Source organism: Maniola hyperantus, chromosome 24 (assembly GCF_902806685.2).
Source record: "Maniola hyperantus chromosome 24, iAphHyp1.2, whole genome shotgun sequence".
NCBI classification, from domain to species: Eukaryota; Metazoa; Arthropoda; class Insecta; order Lepidoptera; family Nymphalidae; genus Maniola; species Maniola hyperantus.
In genome coordinates, this window is record NC_048559.1 from 4,207,041 (window position 1) to 4,229,445 (window position 22,405).

At 35.1% G+C, this 22,405-nt stretch overlaps 1 protein-coding gene across 3 annotated transcripts; it reads right to left on the reverse strand.

Annotated features, from left to right (window-relative positions):
- Positions 1-228: 228 nt before the first annotated feature.
- Positions 229-21,522, reverse strand: LOC117993404 (uncharacterized). Of its 3 annotated transcripts, XM_069506810.1 has the most exons (15): positions 21,154-21,249; positions 19,871-20,652; positions 19,578-19,840; positions 17,026-17,168; positions 10,842-16,738; positions 10,293-10,423; positions 9,420-9,501; positions 8,354-8,502; positions 7,731-7,826; positions 6,864-7,062; positions 5,724-5,872; positions 5,075-5,231; positions 4,727-4,826; positions 4,179-4,289; positions 229-3,813 (listed from the first exon to the last, which is right to left on the reverse strand). In XM_069506810.1, the coding sequence occupies exons 2-15, from the start codon at positions 20,449-20,451 to the stop codon at positions 3,445-3,447; spliced, it is 8,427 nt and encodes a 2,808-aa protein (XP_069362911.1). In that variant the 5' UTR covers positions 20,452-20,652; positions 21,154-21,249; the 3' UTR covers positions 229-3,444. The 3 variants fall into 3 exon arrangements, with proteins under 3 accessions (XP_069362911.1, XP_069362910.1, XP_034837088.1); XM_069506809.1 differs by lacking the exon at positions 21,154-21,249 and adding an exon at positions 21,412-21,522 and having other exon boundaries at positions 19,578-20,652; XM_034981197.2 differs by having other exon boundaries at positions 19,578-20,652.
- Between the last annotated feature and the right edge of the window lie 883 nt (positions 21,523-22,405).

A 22,405-nucleotide genomic window follows, 5' to 3' on the forward strand; every position in this document is an offset into this window, starting at 1 on the left:
GTCCAACATTTTCTTTGAATAAATAAAATATTATTATTATTAATACAGTAAATTGCTTCATGTGGTCGTGACGTCATTATTAACTAAATTGTCTGGAATTGCTGAATTTCAATCGCCCGTGTAAGCAGAGTTGCTAATTTTTGGATAGTGTCATTTTTGTTTTCAGTGTGCAATATTATGTATATTGTTTCTAGATGTCTTAATTCTCAGAAAAAAATACCACAAATATTTGAATACGTACTTTATTCTGCGGCTGATATGTAAAAAGCGTTAACTAAAAATATTTACAAGTAAAATAAAATCCATGATTCTCACGATACAAACGAAATAACTATCTGAACACTCGATTCTATACAATTGGTAAATATTGTTCGTTCATCGTAACTTGACGCGTGCGGCGTGAGTAATATTATGTTGGCACCATTGAAAATCACACAATAATAAACCCTAAGCCCTAAGGAATAAAGAAATAAAACAATGATGCCAAAATATTACTCCACGCGTCAAGTTACGATGAACGGACAATAAAAAGCAATCGATACGGCCATTACGTCAAATGTAGAGAAAAATGGATATAATATTGCCATCTCTTTCTTACATGTGAATGTGATACTAGCTCCACACGCTCGCCGAGTGAAGGCGAGCGGCAGCGTGTGCGAGCGAGAGTACCGGCCGTTCTCTCGCTAGCACTCGCTGCCGCTCATCTTCGCTCGGCGAGCGTGTGGAGCCCTATAAAACCACTTCTCTCTATTCACTCTACGGGGACTATAAGCTCGTTTTCAGGGTTCCGTACCCGAAGGGTGCCAACGGGACCCCATTACAGTAGCCGATTTTATTTAATTCAATATAGGCTTGCGTTCGACGACAATATCTTAAGCTCATTTCACACTACGGGATATAATAGTGGTTTATGAAACGGTTGCATAATGGGTGTTTTAATACCTAATTTTGTAGAGTTTGATACACTACTTTGTCTTAACTCATATTATTATCTTAAAATCCAAACCATAAAATATTGGTAACATATTTTGTCAAAATTCATTTTAATTTTTTACTAGCTTATGCTCGCGACTTCGTCGGCGTGGACTACAAAATTTCAAAACCCTATTTCACCCCCTTAGGAGTTGAATTTTCAAAAATCCTTTCTTAGCGGATGCCTACGTCATAATAGCTATCTGCATGCCAAATTTCAGCCCGATCCGTCCAGTGGTTTGAGCTGTGCGTTGATAGATCAGTCAGTCAGTCAGTCAGTCACCTTTTCCTTTTATATATATAGATTGTCGAGTATAAATATAAGAAAAGGAGCTGACTTTTAGAAACTCTGTAAGATCGTGATCTCCATTTCATGAGTAAAATATTTTTAAACAAAGACACTTTTCAAAAGTCCTTATAAAAGTCGCTAAAAGTGAAACAAAGTCACTCGCGTCTTCGAAATGTCATCAAATCAAGCGACTAAGTTGTTAAATTGGCAACACTACCTACTACTTTGAATGTCTATTTTGATCAGACTATAATATAATTTATGTCCCGTAGTGTGAAATGAGCTTTAGCCGTATCGATGCCATTTTCAACATAACATAATGTAGATTTCGATTAAATTCTCAGCTCCACAATTTCTTTGTACTTAATAACTATTTCTTATGCGATACAATCGAATTTGGGTTCGATTTTCTTAACTTAACTACTACGATTTTCAGTTAGGACCTAATATGAGTAGGTACTTTGCAAAAAAAAATTGTAAAGTTCTTGGTTTAAAGAGCCCAACGCAAACGTACATACGAATTGCTAACGCATTTGGCCAACTTGTCCAATGTGCCACAAGATGATTACTATACTCTATCCACGCAAAGAAGTTAGTAAAGCGCTCTTTCTGGTACGTAATACCATACAAATGACAGAGCCCAAAATCTCAGTGGTCGTTAACCATTTTGAGGCACCTACGAAACTATGACTTAAATTTAATTTCGAATGTCCTTTGAAAATATTCTCGAATTGAATTTTGATTGTACTTTGAAAACATCTTTTTTTCTTACACTTTATCTTTTCCTGTTTTTTCTTCTTACCTTTGTATTTCTTTCATAGGCTTTTAGTTCTAAGTTCTTTTTGCATGCTGTATCCGCCTATAATTTAAATCATATAATAACTTAGCACCTAGAATTTGAATAATGTAAATTTTTTGGTACAATTCTGTAGGTGGTTCAGTAAAAATAAAAAAATAAAAAAACATTATTGTGGTTGGTTGGTGCCTCAAAATGGTTAACGCCGTCATTTGTATGGGATTACGTAACAAAGAGAGCGCTATACGAACTTCTGAGCGTGGAAAGAGTATCCAGTTTCGAAATTCTTTGGTACTTGTCTCACAAACAACATTAAAAATATTTTTTTTTTTATTTGTGTTATATAGTCATTGCTTTAATGTTTCAATAAAGATTTTTCAGTTGAACTCAATTAATATTTCTTTTTTTTATATCATATTTCAAGAACAGCATTCCGAACCGTGGTAAATTATTTTGACGATTCAAAAGCATTTTTGAATAAAAATATATTCTATTCTATATTCATGATTATTTAGCGATTGAACAGTATAGTCACACAGATTATTCATATTATCAGTAACTGTATGTACAGATGTTAAAAGTTATTGATTTCTTTTTTCAGTTTAGTATATCATGATAATTGGTAACACTTTTTAAAACATGATTTTAATAAACTTAGTACTTAAGAATTCAGTAATAAAGTGTGAAAAAATCTTAGTTGAACTTAATCAATAAAATCTTGATGCTGATGCTGAGATCTATAGAGCGTACTTTGACTTTGTTCAGACTTTATTTAGAGTTAAAACGAGACAGAGTTATGGCGCTAACATAAACCTGTCGTTTTAACAGTATCTTAAGAGGGATTCACTTAGCGACCGCCAGGCAAAATTAGGTTCAGTACGCGGCAGAAAGTTATGTACATCGACCTTTAGGAGATAGCAGATTTGTGGAGCACTATCTCTGTCTTTGAGACCGACAAAACGTCATATAGGTATGAGTGACAGAGACAACGCTCTATAAAGCTGAAATGTCATTCTGAAGATCGATGTACATTACTTTCTGCCGTGTACTGCATCTGACATTTATGTTGCTGTTCCTATCATGATGACGATGATGATGATAGTACTTTTGCTGCGACAATGAGTTTCAGCAAAAGTACTATGAGCCAATAGCAAAACAATATTTATGTTAAATAATTTTTGATATGTATTTAAAATTATTTAGTCATTTCCTTGAAGGTGTAGGTAAAACACTAAAAAATTATACATAAAAAAATTATGTTCTTTTTACTTTTTGTTCTTTTAGTACTGTCGTTAACATTTGAACTTTTATTTATTTATTTTATTTATATCTGAGCAAAGTTAAAATAGGTTCTATAGATTTCAGCCTTAGCGTTTTCCGGCAGATCTTAAATACTTATTTTCTCAGTCGAAACCTCTTGATACTTGGCATCACTTTCTTGTGTGACGTCTAGTAGTTTATCAGTCTTGATTTTCTTGGTACTGGGTGACAAAGTATCTTCTGTTCTTTTTCGCTTCATACCCTTAGAATCTTTACTATCAATGCTCAGTCTACTAGATTCAGAATCACTAGAGATGCCGTTGCTAGCACTTTTGATTATTAACAGGTCTTTCTCGATTTCGGTTAGCTCTCTAGGTTTGTACGGCCTGGGGGCTCTCTGTTTGGGTTTGGGCGATGGTGATATTTCTATATTTTTTCGCTTCTTATAAGTGCGTTTGGTTGGTATTCCTGGTTTGTTTTTCTTTGGTTGGTCGTCCTGGAAAAATATTTTTTTTAAATCCCGATACAAGTTTTTTAATTGTAATAATTTGTAATCTCTATATATAAAAATGAATCGCTAAATGTGTTGCTGATCGCAATCTCGAGTACAGCTGAACCGATTTCGCTAATTCTTTTTTTATAATATTCCTTGAAGTACGAGAATGGTTCTTACGGAGAGAAAAATTAAAAACTTTGAATCGACTGTTAGGCGGTACGAAGTTCGCCAGGGCAGCTAGTTGAATAAAAAACCTTGACTTTTAAAGATAATAAAGAGAATCAACGACCGCTATCTCTGTATTACAGACATATCTTTTCCTTTTTAAAGAATTCTATGAAAATAGGACTAGCGTAAATATTTACCTGTTTGGGTTTCTCTCCGATGTAACCCGAGCATCGTTTAGCGCCGCACATGCACTGCTTTTTCTCGATACCCGTCGATTCCAAGTTATAGTTGAATGTTAGCTCACTGTTCTGAAATGTATAAATAACACATAATAATCACTACCTCACCTACCACACCATATGACAACTAGCTCATGCCCGCGACTTCGTCCGCGTGGACTACACAAATTTCAACCCCCTTATTTTTCTACTTAGGGGCAAAATTTTTCAAAAACCATGATGCACTTTTTCTATGTTTATAACAATTAGTGTAAATACACAATTTTACGATTCTAACTTCAAAACTGACAGACTTTCATACAAATTTCTAACCCCTATTTTATTTCTTTAGGGGTAGAATTTTCAAAAATCCTTTCTTAGCGGATGCCTACTTCATGTTAGCTAATTGCATGCCAAATTTCAGCCCGATCCATCCAGTAGTTTGAGCTGTGCGTTGATAGATCAGTCTGTCAGTCAGTCACCTTTTCCTTTGATAGATTTAGATGATGAACATAAAGCATACTTACAGCAGGTATATCAAAGATTGCAAAAAGCCCAACACGGACGTCCCCCAAAACTGTCCACTTCTGAGTTTCACAATTTGGCTCGCACGAATGGTTCATAAACCTTAAAAGAAAATAATTCAATTTATATATTACTCTGAACTTCGAAAAATTAGGTATTGTCAATTGGGATGATGCTTATGTCAAAAATAAATTATTTCTTAGGAATTGTTAAATAGACTGCTTTCGCAATTTCGTAAAAATACAAAAACCCATAATTTTACGTATTACATAAAAATTCGTAAAATCCACGTCTCCTCCTCGTCGATCAACTAGCCCACGGGCTCTATCGCTCTACACTCTATGGCTCACCTCGCCAAGTTCCCCTTGGGCCCGGCGTCGATCATGCGCTCCTTGTCCAGCGTGAGGTAGTAGAAGTTCTCGTCGCGCACCTCGTGTTTCCTGCGCATGCGACGCCGGAACTCCTCCTCGTCGATCAACTCGCCCACATACTCTATCACAAATTGACCTACAAACAAAAACTGTGTTGAAGAAATTGCAGCAATCCACACTAATATTATAAATGTGAAAGTGATCTGTCTGTCTGTCTGCTAGCTTTTCACTGCACTGATTTTGATAAGTTACAGAGTTAGCGTACATCCCAGGGACGGGAGGCTACTTTTTACCTCGTAAAATCAAAGAGTTCCCACGGGACGTCTAGTCTTCCAAATATATAAAAGGAAAATGTAATTGACTGATCTATCAACGCACAGCTCTAACTACTGGACGGATCGGGCTGAAATTTGACATGCAGATAGCTATTATGACGTAGGCATCCGCTAAGAGAGGATTTTTGAAAATTCAACCCCTAAGGGGGTGAAATAGGGGTTTAAAATTAGTGTAGTCCACGCGGACGAGTATAAGCTAGTAATTTATAAGTATTTTTAAGTTTTAACGATTCAAACGTCATTCCAAACACTAGTGTGAAATAGGGTTTGGATAAAAATTATTAGGTAGGTACCTGCTTTAATATCCTCGAGGGTTTTCAGCCCCCATCCCCTGTGCGGTGTCCTGTAGGGGGTCAATTTAGGGTAATGACGTTTCTCGAAAGCACGATTATTGCATCGGTCACCAGCGCGACACGTTGGCCCGCATTCTGTTAGTAACATCCTGAAACAAGAATAACATTATAGGTATAGTCCGTACAAAATGACTTCTCACGCGTTATACAACTCATTAAACTGTTATGTCAAAAGTATGGTTCCCTTTTAAATAAGGACTAAAATCGTACTTTTGACATGACATTTGACACAAAGTTAAAAGCCGCGTGATAAGTCATTTTTTACGCATTATATCGGATAATAGCTTATGCCCGCGACTTCGTCCGCGTGGACTACACAAATTTCGAAACCCTATTTTACCGCCGCGCCGGAGGAAAAATATAATTTTACATAAGGCATTCTTCGCTACGTTCTATACGTGTATTGGCTACACGCCGAATAAATTCGCGTAACGTTCGAGTGGACTACACATTAATTTACTTCCTAGGCGTTGAATTTTCAAAAATCCTTTCTTAGCGGATGTCTACATCATAATAGCTATCTGCATGCCAAATTTCAGCCCGATCCGTCCATTAGTTTGAGCTGTGCGTTGATAGATCAGTCAGTCAGTCATCTCTTCGTTTTATATATTTAGATTATTATTTTTTAGTGTTTAAACTATCGTGAGTGATTTCATGATGGGTTCAACTAACGTCGACTAAATACGTGAGAAAGTGTGTTTGTTTGTTGGTATGTTGGTATGTTGGTTTGTCCTTCAATCACGTCGCAATGAAGCAACGGATCAACGTGTGTTTTGCATGGGTATAGTTAAAGACCTGGAGAGTGACATAGGCTATTTTTTATCCCGGGAAACCAAAGAGTTCCCAGGGGATTTTCAAAAACTTAAATCCACGCGTACGAAGTCGCGGGCATCAGGTAGTAGCAAAAAACAAAATGGCGAATTTAAAAATGGCCGCCATGCAAATCAACAAATTTTTTCTGTTCACAGCTAACAGATAGACAGCAAAAACACAAAGACGACATTCTCTCAGACGAGAGTTCTCCTATACGTCCATCCTCTTCACACACACAAAGACAAACTTTGTCACTACACCACTCACCTGTTAAGACACTGTGTGTAGGGGCCGCAGGGGTCGAGCTCGTTGGGGTCACACTCGCACTGTGTGAGCGAGCTTTCCTCTATATCTATCCTCTTCCCACACAGCGAGCCACACGGCTTGTTCACTTTCAACTTGACATAGTGCGGCGGTAGAAGTGATGACGCTATGTCCATCGATTCTTCTTCATTTGGTGACGCGGCTTAAAAAAATTCAAATATAATAATAGTAATAAAAAGAGATACTCGACAGAAACGTCTTTTTTAGGGTTCTGTAAGCGGAGGTTTTATTATTGTGTATGTAGTTTAATTTTTTTTTTCTCTTCTTTCATGAATCTTTATTTCAAATATTTCTATTAATTATTAAATTATAAAACATAAATTAATATTACAAGTTAGTAAGTATTGTTAAATATAAAACATGAATAATTACTATTTGATTATTATTTACTAATGGAATATGTGAATATCGTGTAATGTATACTTTTCATTAAGGATTAGAAATAAAGGCTTTTTTTATTTTATTTAACCGAAGGATGCCAACTGGACCCTATTACTAAGACTCAATTGTTCGTCCGTTTGTCTGTCAGTGGGTTTTATCTCGTGTACAATAATAGTTATAGAGCTGAAATTTTGAAATAATGTGTCTATTGCCGCTATAACAACAAATAATAAAATATTCAAAATGACTGCTATAAAAAAGTGTTATTTCTTGTACGACGGTACGGAACCCTTCGTGTGCAAGTCCCACTCGCACTTGACCGATCTTTGTAAAATACAGTCATACGCCTCGTATTCTTGCACTACTCGTTTTACGCCAACTGTAAAACCTAGTTAAAATTAGAAAGAAAGATTGCAACTAAATACTTACTTTTTAATATTTCACAAGCCCTTTGCGCATGCTCTATCGCCATAGTGAATGCAGCGTCTATTTTGGTTTTTTGGGTCGACACTCTGCCAGAGTCCCCTAAAAAGTAAAAAGAACTTAAGAACCTATACTTTTTTAAGGTTCCGTACCCGGAAGCTGCCGACGGGACCCTGTTAATAAGCGTCCGTGAACCGTCCGTGTCTGTCAGCTAAATCTCATGAATCATAGGCATAGAGTTGAAATCTTCAGTGTATAATTATATTGCCGCTATTAGTACCCTTATTTTAAATGCGAAAGTGTGTTTGTTTGTTGGTTTATTGGTTTGTCCTTCAATCACGTCGCAACGGTGCAACGTGATTTTTTACATGGGTATAGATATAGACCTGGAGAGTGACATAGGCTTTTTATCCCGGAAAATCAAAGAGTTCCCACGGGATTTTTAAAAACCTAATTTCACGCGGACGAAGTCGCGGGCATCAGCTAGTAGCAAAAAAACAAAATGGCGAATTTAAAAATGGTCGCCATGCAAATCAACAAAATTTAAGTGCTTAGTGTACTACATGTACGATTGTACGGAACACTTCGTGTGCGAGTCCGACTCGCACTTGACCGGTTTTTATATTTACCTTCTTGGAATGGAAACACCCGTCCTCTATTTACCCAATAATAGTCATATTGTCCGAAGAATCGAACTACGAATTCGCCCTGAGAATGTTTTACAGCCAGGATGTTCAGCGGGATCTCTGACGGGTGCAGGATTATGCCCGGCCACCATCTGAAAGGAATTGACATGAAAACATATTTAAAACGAGCTTAATTTTTATTTTTTTTTAATTTTTTTTAATTTTTTATTTGAAAGGACAATCAACAGGTTACACAAAGAAAACTTACAACTACACAACACAAAATAGATACATATAAATACTATTACGTAGACCCACTTAGTAATTGCCACAACTTGCGATGAGCAAACTAGATAGAAGGAGAAAAACAAAAAAGGAAATAGGGACAAGAGAAGAGATGTTAAAAATTAGATCCAGCAAGCTGAGGCAATTAGCTAACTGGATCAGTGCCACTAAGAAAAACATACAATCAAGACCAAAACCAAATTTAATCTAAATAATAATAATAATATTATATAAAAGGAAAAGGTGACTGACTGACTGACTGATCTATCAACGCACAGCTCAAACTACTGGACGGATCGGGCTGAAATTTTGCATGCAGACAGCTATTATGACGTAGGCATCCGCTAAGAAAGGATTTTTGAAAATTCAATGAAAAAGGGGGTGAAATAGGGGTTTGAAATTTGTGTAATCCACGCGGACGAAGTCGCGAGCATAAGCTAGTGCATAATATGTTGACGAAGTCGCGAGTAAAAGCTAGTCAAATTGGACTAATTTTCTAAAAAAAATTGATTCAAACCACACTTATGAATTTCCAAGCAACATTATTTTTAGAAAATTCCCGTTTTTTTTTCAGTAACTCAAAAATGTTTTTTGCTGTAAGTAACAGCTTTTCAGTTAAAAGACGGTAGGTATAGTACGCGACAGATCGAGATGGCAATCGGTGTGGGAACGCTTCACACAACCCCCGCGCTAACCCGGTACAGGCGCTGTGCAGGAGTACGGGGCGTCCCCCCGCCTCATAACCCCGATTGTCATCTCAACCTGTCGCGTAGTGTATACTCACCTATAATGTCCTAGTTTAACCCACACCATCTCCCCATACAATGGCAATCTTCCTGTTTCACAGTCTTCACACATGTAACCACCTAAAAAAAGATACAAATAAGTATTTAAGTAACTAAACAATGGAAAAAGCTCTGTAAACTAAGTGACAAGTCTAAAATTAGCTATCCTTTTTGCATTGAGGAAAAAAGCTATTACACAATATACTGGTTCTATCAATTTAGTTAAGAAAGTGTACAAACAATTAACAAATAAGTATTCCAAAATTATGATACTGGGGCCGATTCTCTAGTACACAATCTCTAAACTAAACTAAATTAACAGGTCTAAATCTAGTGCTTTCCTTTTCCGCAAGCAACATTATGAAAGGGATAGCAATAGATTTAGACGTGATATTTTAGTTTAGTTTAGAGATTGTGTACAAAGGAATTAGCCACACTGTTAATCATATTTCTCTAATTAGGTATTTGCCTACTTTTGAATTTGATAAATATTATTACTTTATTATAAACTAGGATAAAAATAATGACGTACGCTGAAAAAAATATTAAAATCGAACAAAGAGTTACAAAGTTACAGGCATTTTAATTTTGGAGTGGGAGGGCGTTCTATCCCTTTCTCGCAAAACGAAAATTTGTATGTAAACCGCACGAAGCTACTATGGCGTTAGTAAGGTGTGACGTCAAAATACTATATCGCTATCTCTGTCTAATCAGAAATATTTAAATGCTTATAACTTTTTTGTTATTTGATCGATTTAATTTTTTTTTTTTCAGTTTACGTCATTATTTTTATCCTAGTTTATAATAAAGTAAATAAAAAATTGGAGTCAAATACCCTATTAATTTTATAATTCGCTGCAAGTTATAGTTACCTTCAGGCGGGTCTATGTTAAGGCACTCGGCGTGGAAGGACGTGGGGCAGTACTCGCAGCATATCAACGTACCGCCCAGCGCACATATGAAGCACCAACCCGTGTTCACGTGGCAAGGCACTTTGCCCGGCCTGGGAAAGGTAGTTTGATGTACATTTCAATGTTCTAAAGAGGCCAAAACTAAGCCAAAACTGTAGGATAGATTTATCGTCTGTGGTGTACTGAGAAAGAAATGGCAATAGAGCAATATTCTCTGCCTTAGGATCAAAATTATGTAGCATTTTCAAAATAAACTAAATTCATTGATAATCCACAAAGTTCCACCTAAAATTAATTAAATTAGTAATTCCATTAAAATAATTAAGTTTCCCAATAAAACTAAAATTTTGACAGTTTGTGGAATTTTTTCAATTTATTTTACATGAGAAATTTAGATTAAATACCCAAAACCATTTAGAATTATGTAGAATAGAATTAGAAGTATGTTTACTATTAAAAAAAACATAATTTAAGGACTATTTAAATATAGTGCATTAAAATAAATCTCACCTGTGATCATAATGACGCGGGCAAATAATATGTGAAGCAGTCAATATTTGAGTGCCCGCTGGAAGACATTTGGTGAACGTATGGTATGTAGCAGGACACCTCACACATCGAGCCAGCTTGTCCCCACTGAACCTAGTCTTACAACCCCGAGGGTCATCACACACGCACGTGTGGCAAACGTGCCGCGGGCAAGTCAACGCCTCAACTAACTGATTGCTTTTATTTATTCTCGAAAGCTCCCCAGCGACGAACTGAGTCTGTGGCCAATGGTCCAAACACTCCATGTGATAGTACTTATGGCAATGTGCAACTTGACACTTTTGTCTATGTTCCGCTTTATCTTTCGGTGACACCGCTGATTTACAAACGAAACAAACCGGATTATCGTATTTCTCACAGTTGTTGCATTTAAAATTAGAATAGTCGATGTCAATTTCGCGCTCTTTCTTGCGTGGCAACACGTCCACAATCTTGCATTCGCCATAGTCAATGTCATTCCAATCTAGTTCGTCCGCGCTAGAAAACGACTCGTATTCTTTGCTTTCGGGGTTTTCAAGGAGTTCCTTCATTTTCACGGCCAACTGAGCTTCAAAATCATCAGCATTTCCTATCACAATAGGTTCTGCTTCGTTTTCTATAGACGTGTTTTCAAGTTCGTCAGATGCGTTGAGGTCTTGCGATCTCTCGTCACTTTGGCACTCGGAGTCTAGGCTGTTAGAGTGGTCTTTCGCCTTTCTACCTCTGGGTTTCTTCTTCTTTTTTCTACCTCGAACCGTTGTCACCGCTTCGACAACTTCAGGCTTTTTTCTCACACAGTCAACATGAAACATGCAGTGGCAACCCTTGCATTTTATTAGATTGTAACCTTTCTCACAAATTTCACAAACTTTTTCTCTTAGTAAACCTTTAAATACATTCGGCTTTGGTACAGTCAGTTGTCTAAAATATTCCTCTACTTCATCTATTTCATTTTCCTCTACGTCGACCATTTGGATGCCTAAACTTTGCTCTTCAGCTCCCTCTATTTTAGTAGTTTCCGTTAGAGCTGAAACTGGTGTTGGTGTTTTGGATGTTGGCTTAAATATTTCGAAAAATTCGATATCATCTTCTATATCAGAAAAATGTTCTCTGTAAAAATATGGTTTTATAATCTTCCGCTTAGACTTTTCTTTGCGCGTCATATCCTCAGAACTTAGATTGAAGTCTATCTGTTTATCTTTTTCGACTCTCTTTTTACGAGCTCTCTTGACTGGTTCGACATCTTGATTCGCACTTTTAACTAAATTAGTGACAGTTTCAATATCATCCGCTTTTTTTACATCGGTTTTCAAGTTTTCTTCATATAACCATGTTTTATACAAATAATTTTTTATTTCTTCTACAGTTAGCTCAGGGTGTTCATCGATTAGCGTGTCTTGTTTTAACTCTAGATATTGTAAAAATTCCGGTTCTTCTAAAGCTTTTCTTTTGTCAGAAGACATTTTATCTTTGGCACGTAATTTTTTAGTAAGAAACGATATTTCACTATTTTCTGCTTTTACTGATATATTGTCTGTGTCGTCTTCTTCTTTTATGTCTGTAGTGTTTGTATTTATTATTTCACCATCTGCAATACAAGCAGATTGGTTTTCGGAAATTGTTATTTGTAGCTGGTGCGCTGCTAGTGATCCCTTAGCATCACAACCATCTAAAGAGGCATTACTCGGTTTACCTTCGTGACTTACATTACGCGTTGCAAGCTCGCTGACTTTTGGCGATAGGTTTTCAACACAGTCAGTCTTGTTAGATGAATGCAATTTTTTATCTTTCTGAACATTTTTATAACCATTTTGTGTTGACGATTTACTAGAAACTGAAACTTCTTTACAAGTATCGTCTTCGTTAGCATCAATTTCTATTTTAATCTGACAGTTATCTTTTTCTTCTACTTTGCATTCTTTTGGTATCAATTCGAGAATGTTGTTACTAAAACTGTCCTTTTTAACACTGCTAAGAAAATATTGTTGAAAACTACTGCTGAAATAATTATTTCGTTTTATACGTTTGCTTCTTTTTGGCGATGATTTTGTCTGATTTACACAGTCATTTTGTTTGTTTTTATTTATATTGTTTAAATCAGTTTTAATTTTTTCATCAAATATACTAACAGGAGTATTGTCATTATTTTCATTGTCATTTGTTATTTGAACCTTGTAAGTTTTTCTATTCTTTTTACTTGATTTATTAAGAGATAGCTTGATTTTTATAGGACTATGCTTCAAACCATTTACTAGTTTAGAATTTTGTATATCATCAGTTTTCTTGATATCAGTTTTCAAACTCTCCTCATACAACCATGTTTTATACAGATAATTCGTTATTTCCAGTTCAGTAAGCTCGGGTTGCTCCTCGATTAACGCGTCTTGTCTTAGTTCTAAATATTTTATAAAATCCGGATTTTTTAGAAATTCTCTAGTGTCAGACAATTTATGGTCAGTATGTAAATTATTTTTTTGTGGCGATGTTTCACAATCATCAGAACTCATTGCATTCATTTCTATACTTTCATTATCGTCTTCATCTAAGATAGTTTCTGCAACATTAACAACTATCAACTCTTTCTCAGTATCATTTTCGATAGCAGATTCTTTTAGCAAGTTTGTTTTATTTAATGAGATTTTCTTTTGAGTTTCTTCAGACGAGTTATGCTTATCCACATTTTGGCTTTTAGTCTCTATTGCAGCATTCTTTTCAGTTATATTACTCAAATTTTGTAGTGAAGATTTTTCTTCAAGCATTAGTTCATTTTTTATTTCAACTAAGATATCCTTGCTTTGCTCTTTTTGTGTACATATTTCTTTTTCTGGTGAACCTATTTCTATTACATTAACCAATGCGTTTTCGTTTGGACCGTCAAGAATAACTTTTTTATTTGCATTTATTTGCGTACATTCCGGTTCATCGTCAGAATCAATTTCGACAACTTCATCTATAATTTTAACTACACCAGTGGAATTTAAAAACTTAAAAGACTTATTACAGGATAAATTTACGTTAGATTTTGGTGATTTTTTATTCGATAAACCAAAAATATTATATAATTGAGTTTCAAACTCTTTAAGTTCCCGGTCATTTTGTCGTAGACTCTTTGATTCAGAAATCAGATTTTTTTCAAAGTTTCTTGTAGACACGTCTGGATAACATTTTATGTTATTATCAACATATTTCTTTGAGTTAATAACATTTGACACTTTCAGACTTTTTGTACTCTGGTTAGCAGTTTTGTATTTTATTTTTGAACTATTTAAATCTGCTTCTTTGTTCTGAAGTAAATTTTTCGTCATAACATTATTTTTGTATGCCTGTTCTGTAGTTTTTACTACAACATTTCCGGATATGTCAGAAAAATCTTCAATCCCATCATCAGCACATTCCTTTAATTTCACAGAGTTTGACACTTCCACGCTTTGAGTACTCGAACTAGTTGGTATGTTTTCAGCGCTAGACTTTGGCTTAAGCTCATTCATGTTAATATTAATTCCTTTATTTGGGGTTCCATGTTCCGTCAGTGGTTTTTCTTTGATAGTTTTGGATACATCAGGAAAATCTTCAATCGCATCATCTGTACCTTCCTTTAAATTTACGACGTTCGAGACATCGGAGCATAGTGAGATCAAACTAGTCAATTTACTCTCAGTGCTATTGTTTGAATTTAACTCTTTATTTAGAGCTAAATCATCTTTTGTTACAATTTGTTTGCCTGGTGCTATCTGTTCCAAATTGTTTTTATCTAAGATATTTGTGGATTTGTCAGGTAAATCTTCAATTACTTCACTGGCATACTCTTTCAAGGTTGAAAAATTTGACACCTCGGAACTTACTTTACTCAAACTAGTCAGTTTCTTTTCATTATTGGAGTTTAATTTTTTCGTCTTATTTGAAAGTAAACGTCTTTTTATTACAGTTAAGTTTTTTTTATTTTCGGGTTCCGAAGGAAAATCTTTGATTCCATCATCAACATATTCGGTCACATTTATAACATAAGGTACTTCTAGGTTTTGTGTACTCAAATCAGTCATCTTGCTTTGAGTGCTAGTATTTGAGTTTAACTCTTTTAGAAATAAATTCGGGGTTGTGTGTACTGTTGTTTTGGGTCCGGTATACTTAGGTTTGTTAGAAAAATCTTCAACCGCGTCATCAGCGTATTTTTTCATGCTGAGAATATCAGACTCTTCTGGGTTTTGTGAACCCAAGTTAGTTGTCTTGTTTTCACAATTATTTAAAGCTAGCTCTTTGTTCTGAAGTAAATTTTCCGTCGTAACGCTTGGCTGCGTTAAAGTATCTTTATCCAAGATTTCAACGGATACATCATGAAAATCTTCAATACCATCATCCTTTAAGGTAACATTTGGCAGTTTATTGATTTCAGCACGAATGTTTGACTCTAACACATTCTTCTGAGATATGTTTTTTATGAGAACACTTTCTTTTTTTAGGTTTGCCTGTCCTAAGATGTTTTTATCAAAGCCATTAGAAATAACATCAGGGGTTGAACTTTTAGTCAGCTCATTTTCATTAAATAAATGAACCTCATTATCTACTTTAGAATTCGTGTCTTGCATGTTGCTTCTGAAGTCACTTTGTTCCTCTGTTACAGTTCTAGTCTCTATTGCTACATCCATTAAGACGTTATTATGATCAACGATTGTGACTGAATCAATATCACTCTTATTATTTGTTGTTTGAGTCTGTGATTCACGTACATCAACACTTTGGTTATCTATGCTTTTATCATCTAAAATAATTGTACATGGTAGATCACAATCTGAGTCCTTCAATATTACTATATCAGAATCCTTGATCGATAATGTCTCTAAATTATTTTCATGCTTTCCAGTGTCTTTTGACGCAATAGTCTCAACTAACTTAAGTTCGTTTTTATTATTTATTTCCGTGACTTTCGTGTCATATCTAAAGAGGGATGATTCATTATTTCCTTCTTCAAGTACTAAATTATCTGTATCTAATGATAGTCCATGATTGTTTTGTATATCAATTTGATTTTCAACATCCATATTTTGCATGTCATTTGCGTCATTAATTTCTGTTATAATTACGTCATTTTGATCATTGATGTCAGCTTGTTCTTTACCAAAAAGCGTTTCGACTTTAAAAATAACACCTAATCCTGATCCCGGTTCTATAACATCACTTGTAAGCATTTCAGCATTTTCGTATTCAATTTCAATGTTGTCTAAAAGAATAGGTTCATTAATCTCGCGGGCACTTAGGCTATAATCGTGTTCATTTTGATGTGACAACAGTTTATATTCAGAGTGAGATTCAGTGATGGTTTTTCTAAAATGATAAGGTTTGTTAGGTAGAGATTTTTTGGGCAACTTTCTTTTAAATTTGGCTGTATTACTTACTTTAGTATCTTTCTCTATTTTAAGAGACAGTGATCTGAGATGAGATTTTTCTGGGGTTTTAGATTTCGCTTTTTGCAGCCACCTATCCATATGAGATTGCCTTTGAATCTTAGTAATGCCAGTTTTGGCTGCCATGTTATCCAGACAAGCTGTAACAACCTCAGAAACATCAAAAGACCTATTCCTGCTTTTGCTTCTTGATCTATCTGCATCATTTCCTTTCGAGTCATCTTCAGAAAACAATGTATCTAGCAAACTCTCACTTAGAGACACATCACTATTTGTTCTTACAATTGTCTTGCTTGTTTCATGTTTTGGGGTGGTTTTTATTTCTCTAACGTTTTGAAGCATGTCATTTAAAATGTCAATTCTTAATCTTTTTGGCTCTTTCAACAACATTTCTGCTTCATCGACAGAAACCTGCCACTGTGACATCTTTTTCTCTGAAATAAAAAATGCGGCATGCAATCTGGGATCCTTTTTCTTAACCTGCAAAAAAGAAAAAACTCACAATGAACCAAACAAATAACAGTATGATTTTGATTCACAAATAGAGCAAAATTTAAAATTTGTATTATCTGACTGACGCTAGAGGTCAACAAACGTTTACCTAAGTTAAAAAACGCTGAGTTTTTGCTAGCGTTCTGGTTACACCCTGTATATCTTCACTCTTACCTTGAAGGTATTCAAATCAAACTTGGCAGGAAACACTGACGCCGGAAGGGCATACTTAGTACTTAACTATTAATATTATTATTATTGAAGAAAATAATAACCTCAGGTGGAAAATTTGCCCTTGCAGCTTCAAACTCTAGCTGACCAAGAAACTTGCGGAGCATAGTGCCCACGATCCAGCCGCGGCGTCCGTTGTCTCCGAAGAAGGTGACATGAAGCACGTCCCGTTCTATACGTCCAAACACTGTAATTAACGTATAAAAAATTACAGAAGTTATATAAATAAAGCAAAATTAAAAAAAAACCTGTTATTTCTTACATTTAACAAGATTTTATATCTCCTTTTTACTATATTTATATTTTTATGAGTCTTTTTTACCTACACTTCAAGGAAATTTCTGAATATTTTTTAAATACATAATAATTCAAAATTGCAGAACCGGTAGGGTTCGAACCTGCGTCTCCTGGGATCACAATTTTTGATATCCGTAAAACCTGCTTCAATCAGTGTTACAATCGCAATTGTTGTGATTGGCTGAATTTATGGTATATGGAATATATGAGGGACAAATAAACAAACACACCTTCGCATTTTTAATATTAGCATAGATTTTCAAGTTTTGCAATGACAGTATTTAAATTAAAAACTCATAACATTATCAACCCATTGCCGGCTAACTACTGAACATGGATCTCCTCTCAGAATGGGAAGGATTTGGCTATAGTCTACTAAAATAAATGTTTATGGACTTTGATGTGAAAACGACATAAACCTAAGAGTGGTTTACCACTTTTATGGTAGATCTTACAAGTAAAAATAAAAAAAATTGTAATTGAATATTTTAGGCAACTTTTTAATATACAAATCAAAATATTTTAAACCAATTAGTTAAGTAGTTTGTTCATTACTTTATATTTTTATGTAGATGGTGGAATCATTTTAAATTAATATAGTAATCATCATTATCATGATCAATCGCCAGCTCACTACTAAGCACAGGTCTCCTCTCAGAAAAAGGGTTTGACCATAATCTACCACGTTTGGGAGTATACTAATATTTTATATATATTTTAACATTTAAGTAGGTACTTGTATTGTAATAAAACCAAAACAATTTTAGTATGTAACATAAATTGCATTATCAATAATTATCATAAATATAGATAAGTATAGTTATGTTTATGCTAATGTAATTTGTTTTATCATGCTAGACTTTAATGTGATTCAAACAAAACTATACTTACATTGGATCCGATTCTCTTGCACACCATCTCTAAACTAAACTGAATTAACACGTCTAAATCTAGTTCTATTCTTCTTTATTGTCATTTTAGTTTAGTTTAGAGATTGTGTACAAGAGAATCGACCTGTGTCTTGTTAATACGAAGAAAATGGTGCATTATAAACTTAGAATCATGTAACTATCACAGTGAAAAAACTTGATCATTTCATCAATGTTGAATTGATGTTTAATTCAAGAGCCTCAATAGCTCAACCGGTATAGGAGTGGACTGAAAACCGAAAAGTCGACGGTTCAAACCCCGCCCGTTGCACTATTGTCGCACCTACTCCTAGCACAAGCCTGACGCTTAATTGGAGAGGAAAGCGGAATATTAGTCATTTAACATGGCTAATATTCTTTTAATAAAAAAAAAAAAAAAAAAATATCTAAATATATAAAAGGAAAAGGTGACTGACTGACTGACTGACTGACTGACTGATCTATCAACGCACAGCTCAAACTATTGGACGGATCAGGCTAAAATTTGGCATGTAGATAGCTATTGTGACATAGGCTTCCGCTAAGAAAGGATTTTTGAAAATTCAACCTCTAAGGGGGTGAAATAGGGGTTTGAAATTTGTGTAGTTCACGCGGACGAAGTCGCGAGCATAAGCTAGTTTTTTATAAAGCACAGTACACAGTTAAAATATTTTTAAAGTACCTGCCTATATTATGTGTGAATGGTCACCTTTGCATAAATATATTTGTCTTTAATTAAGTAGGTAAGAAGAAATACACATAACAAAGTACAGAAATTCTGTGCACATCAAAACTGACAAAAAGTTACTAGTAATAATTAATAGAATAGATCTAAATATATAAAAGGAAAGGTGACTGACTAACTGATTTATCAACACATAGGTTAAACTACTGGACAGATCGGGCTGAAACTTGTCATGCAGATAGCTATTATGACGTAAGCATCCGCTAAGAATGGATTTTTGAAAATTCAACCCCTAAGAGGGTGAAATAGGGGTTTGAAATTTGTGTATTCCACGCGGACGAAGTCGCGAGCATAAGCTAGTTATATTATATTTTAATTAAAAACAACTTTTACAACTGCTATATGTTATATGAATCATGATCAACCCATCGCCGGCCTACTACAGAGCACGGGTCTCCTCTCAGAGTGAAAAGGGTTTTGGCCATAGTCCACCATGCTGGTCAAGTGCAGATTGGCACACTTCACACACCTTTGAGAACATTATGGAGAACTCTCAGGCATGCAAGTGTCTTCACAATGTTTTCCTTCACTGTTGAAGCAGGTGATGTTTATAATTACTTTCAAAAATATGAATCAATGAATATGCTGTTATCAGTTATGTATGGTAAATTTTAGTTTGACAAAAAAAAAATATAAAAATACTTACACTTCTTTTTAACAAACATTCCACTCAGTGGGTCTCGGGTAATGATGCAAGGCCAAAATGGATAAGTTCCCATTCTTGCCCATGCCAAGTCTCCAACTTGGTACTCACACTGTGCCTCTAAATCAAACAACTCACTTTTTGACAAAACAGCCTTTTTCTCTTCTTTCTTTTTCTTTTTACTATCAAAGTCCAAAGTTTTCACAACGGAAGATGTATTTAAATACCCATTTATTGGTTTCCTCATGTTATACTTTTCAGAAGATCTCTCTTTCTTATTAAACTTTTCAGAAGACCTCTCTAAGTAGTTGGATAAATGAGTGTTAGACTTTTTTGCACTCTTTGACGGAGAAAACATATTTTTTATGAGAACAACAGTGTCATCCTCTTTATCTTTACTCTGTATCAGATCTTTTCTTATATAGACTTTAGGGGATTTCTTCGTTGTCGACTTGCAAGCTTTCTCCTCAGAACCAAAACGACTTAACGAAATGTTTTCATTAAAGATATTTTCAATTTGATTTTCCAGAGACATGTCTCGTTTTGGAGTTTCAATTCTGACAGGAGAGTTTGAGGCATGCATTTTATAGGCAGGCGACTGTACTTTGCTAGGTGACTTGTCGAGTGCAGGAGTCTTGTGAAGTTTGGGTGCACTTTTCTCCGAGTCGCAGAAATCAGAATTGGATTTAATTCGGCGAGCTCTCCCATAGCGACTTGTGCTTGTTGCATCCCCATTTGTTAAAGGCGATGTAACTCGCGCCGTCAAACTCGTTTCCAATTCTCTTTCAACAAGTGACCTCTTTTTTGGCTTAGCTTTGATGAGGGTGTCACCAAACTTGATTTCTTCAGCACTCATATTGTCCTCAGATTCCTCCATTTTGTACAAAGGCGAGGAGCCATTCGCTGGTGGGCGACTGACGTAACGCTCACATACAAAGCTAGAACGAAAATGTCGTGAAATTGTATTCCTCAACAGAACATTTAAATCGCCATTTTATTGTCCATAACCAAATTGAAAATACGAAGTCATGTTCCAACAAACAAGTTTAGAGCCCCAGAAATCATTTACATCTGATTACTGAAACAAAAAAATCGAAATGAAGTTGGGCATTTTGTAATAAAGGTTATTCAAATGAATCTCTGTTTATACTAGCGTATTAAACTGTGGTGTTGTGTTTTAATCAATATAGACCATAGTATTCAATTTATCAAAAAATCCTAACACAATAATACTCCATTCGCCAAACGATGCACTAAAATGAAATGCAAGATTCGGTATCCATAATGGACTATCTATGTCATAGTATCGAAAACTTAATTTTCTTTTTTACAAACCACTTGTACCGCCAAAAATTAATTTCACGTCTGTTTTAGAGAGAGAAATATTAGCAGGTACAGAATGTTTAATTAAAAAACACAACGCCTTGATATCGTTCGACCAAAGTCCTATTTTCTTACGACCTGGGATACATAAGAGCCGTCATCCACGCGCCATCACTGTTTCAATATGCTGATATAATTGATAACTCGACCTTTAACACTGTTCAAAAATATTTCTACGCACGTTAACATTAATTACCTCCAAATCACAATAATGTAAACCAATATTATCACTTCTTTTATGCTTTTTAAAAGAAATTAAGTTACCGACGCTCTAGTACCGCGAAAACCACCATAACCGATATGTCAATGTGTGAGTGAGAAACACATATTATGGAATGTCACTCACACTTACAAAAGAGTTCATTGGCAGTGCACTCCAATGTTTTTAAAAATCATTAAAATTTTATTTTTCGAGGTGTAAATTTTAAGTATATAGGAAACAAACCATACAAACCTGTTCATTTAATCATATTAATTCGAAAATAATCATCGTCATGATAAACCCATCGCCGGCTCACTACAGAGCAGTCTCGCACGGGTCTCCTCTCAGAGTGAAAAGGGTTTTCGCCATAGTCCACCATGCTGGCAAATTATAATGGACCAGAAAATAAGATGAAGAATTTAATAGGTAACTAGGAACATACTAATACCGCCTTTCTAAAACATAATTTATTAAAAATCTTAAAACTAATAAAACTATATTATTTAGTTCATTTAGCATTAATTTTGGTATTTGAGACGATCCAATTTTATTCCAATCAATTATTAATTTAAAACCTGAGCCATCAAAAATATTATTAAGTAGATAATATGATTTTTGTTTCCATTTTGAGATTTTAGCAATCATAACCAGTAAACCACCTTTATGCTTTATAGACTCGTGCAAGTCGCGGCTTGAACCTACTAATTATATAAAGAGGCATATTTTGCTTGTTTGTTTGCTTGTAATCGATAAACTCTAAAACTACTGAACCGATTTTAATAAAACTCTTTCACCCTTAAAAAGCTACTTTATCCGGAAGTAGGTAGCATATAGGCTATAAATTACCTAGTATAAATATTTCACCTGAGTGAAGCCAGTAGTGATTCTATACTCTTTGGCTAGGTGGATCGTCAAACACTTGTCAAACACGTTTGTTTATCAGTTTGACACTTGGCCGTCACTTTCGACGCAGAATCGAAAGGGATACATAGGTACATGGATACTGCGCTGAGCATAGGGGCTGAGTGGTGAGCACCGCGGACAAAGGATTTCTTGCATTAACAGCTTTAACAATGCGTTTAAAAAAAAAGGAGACGTTGGGCTCGAGAATGATTAAAACAGTGAGATATATTCACACATGAAAATTTACTGAAAGAAATATGGAGCTAAAATGGTACATTTGTTTGACAAACATAGCCGTACACCTTCTCTATGCCGTACACCGTCAAGCATGTTTGATAAATAG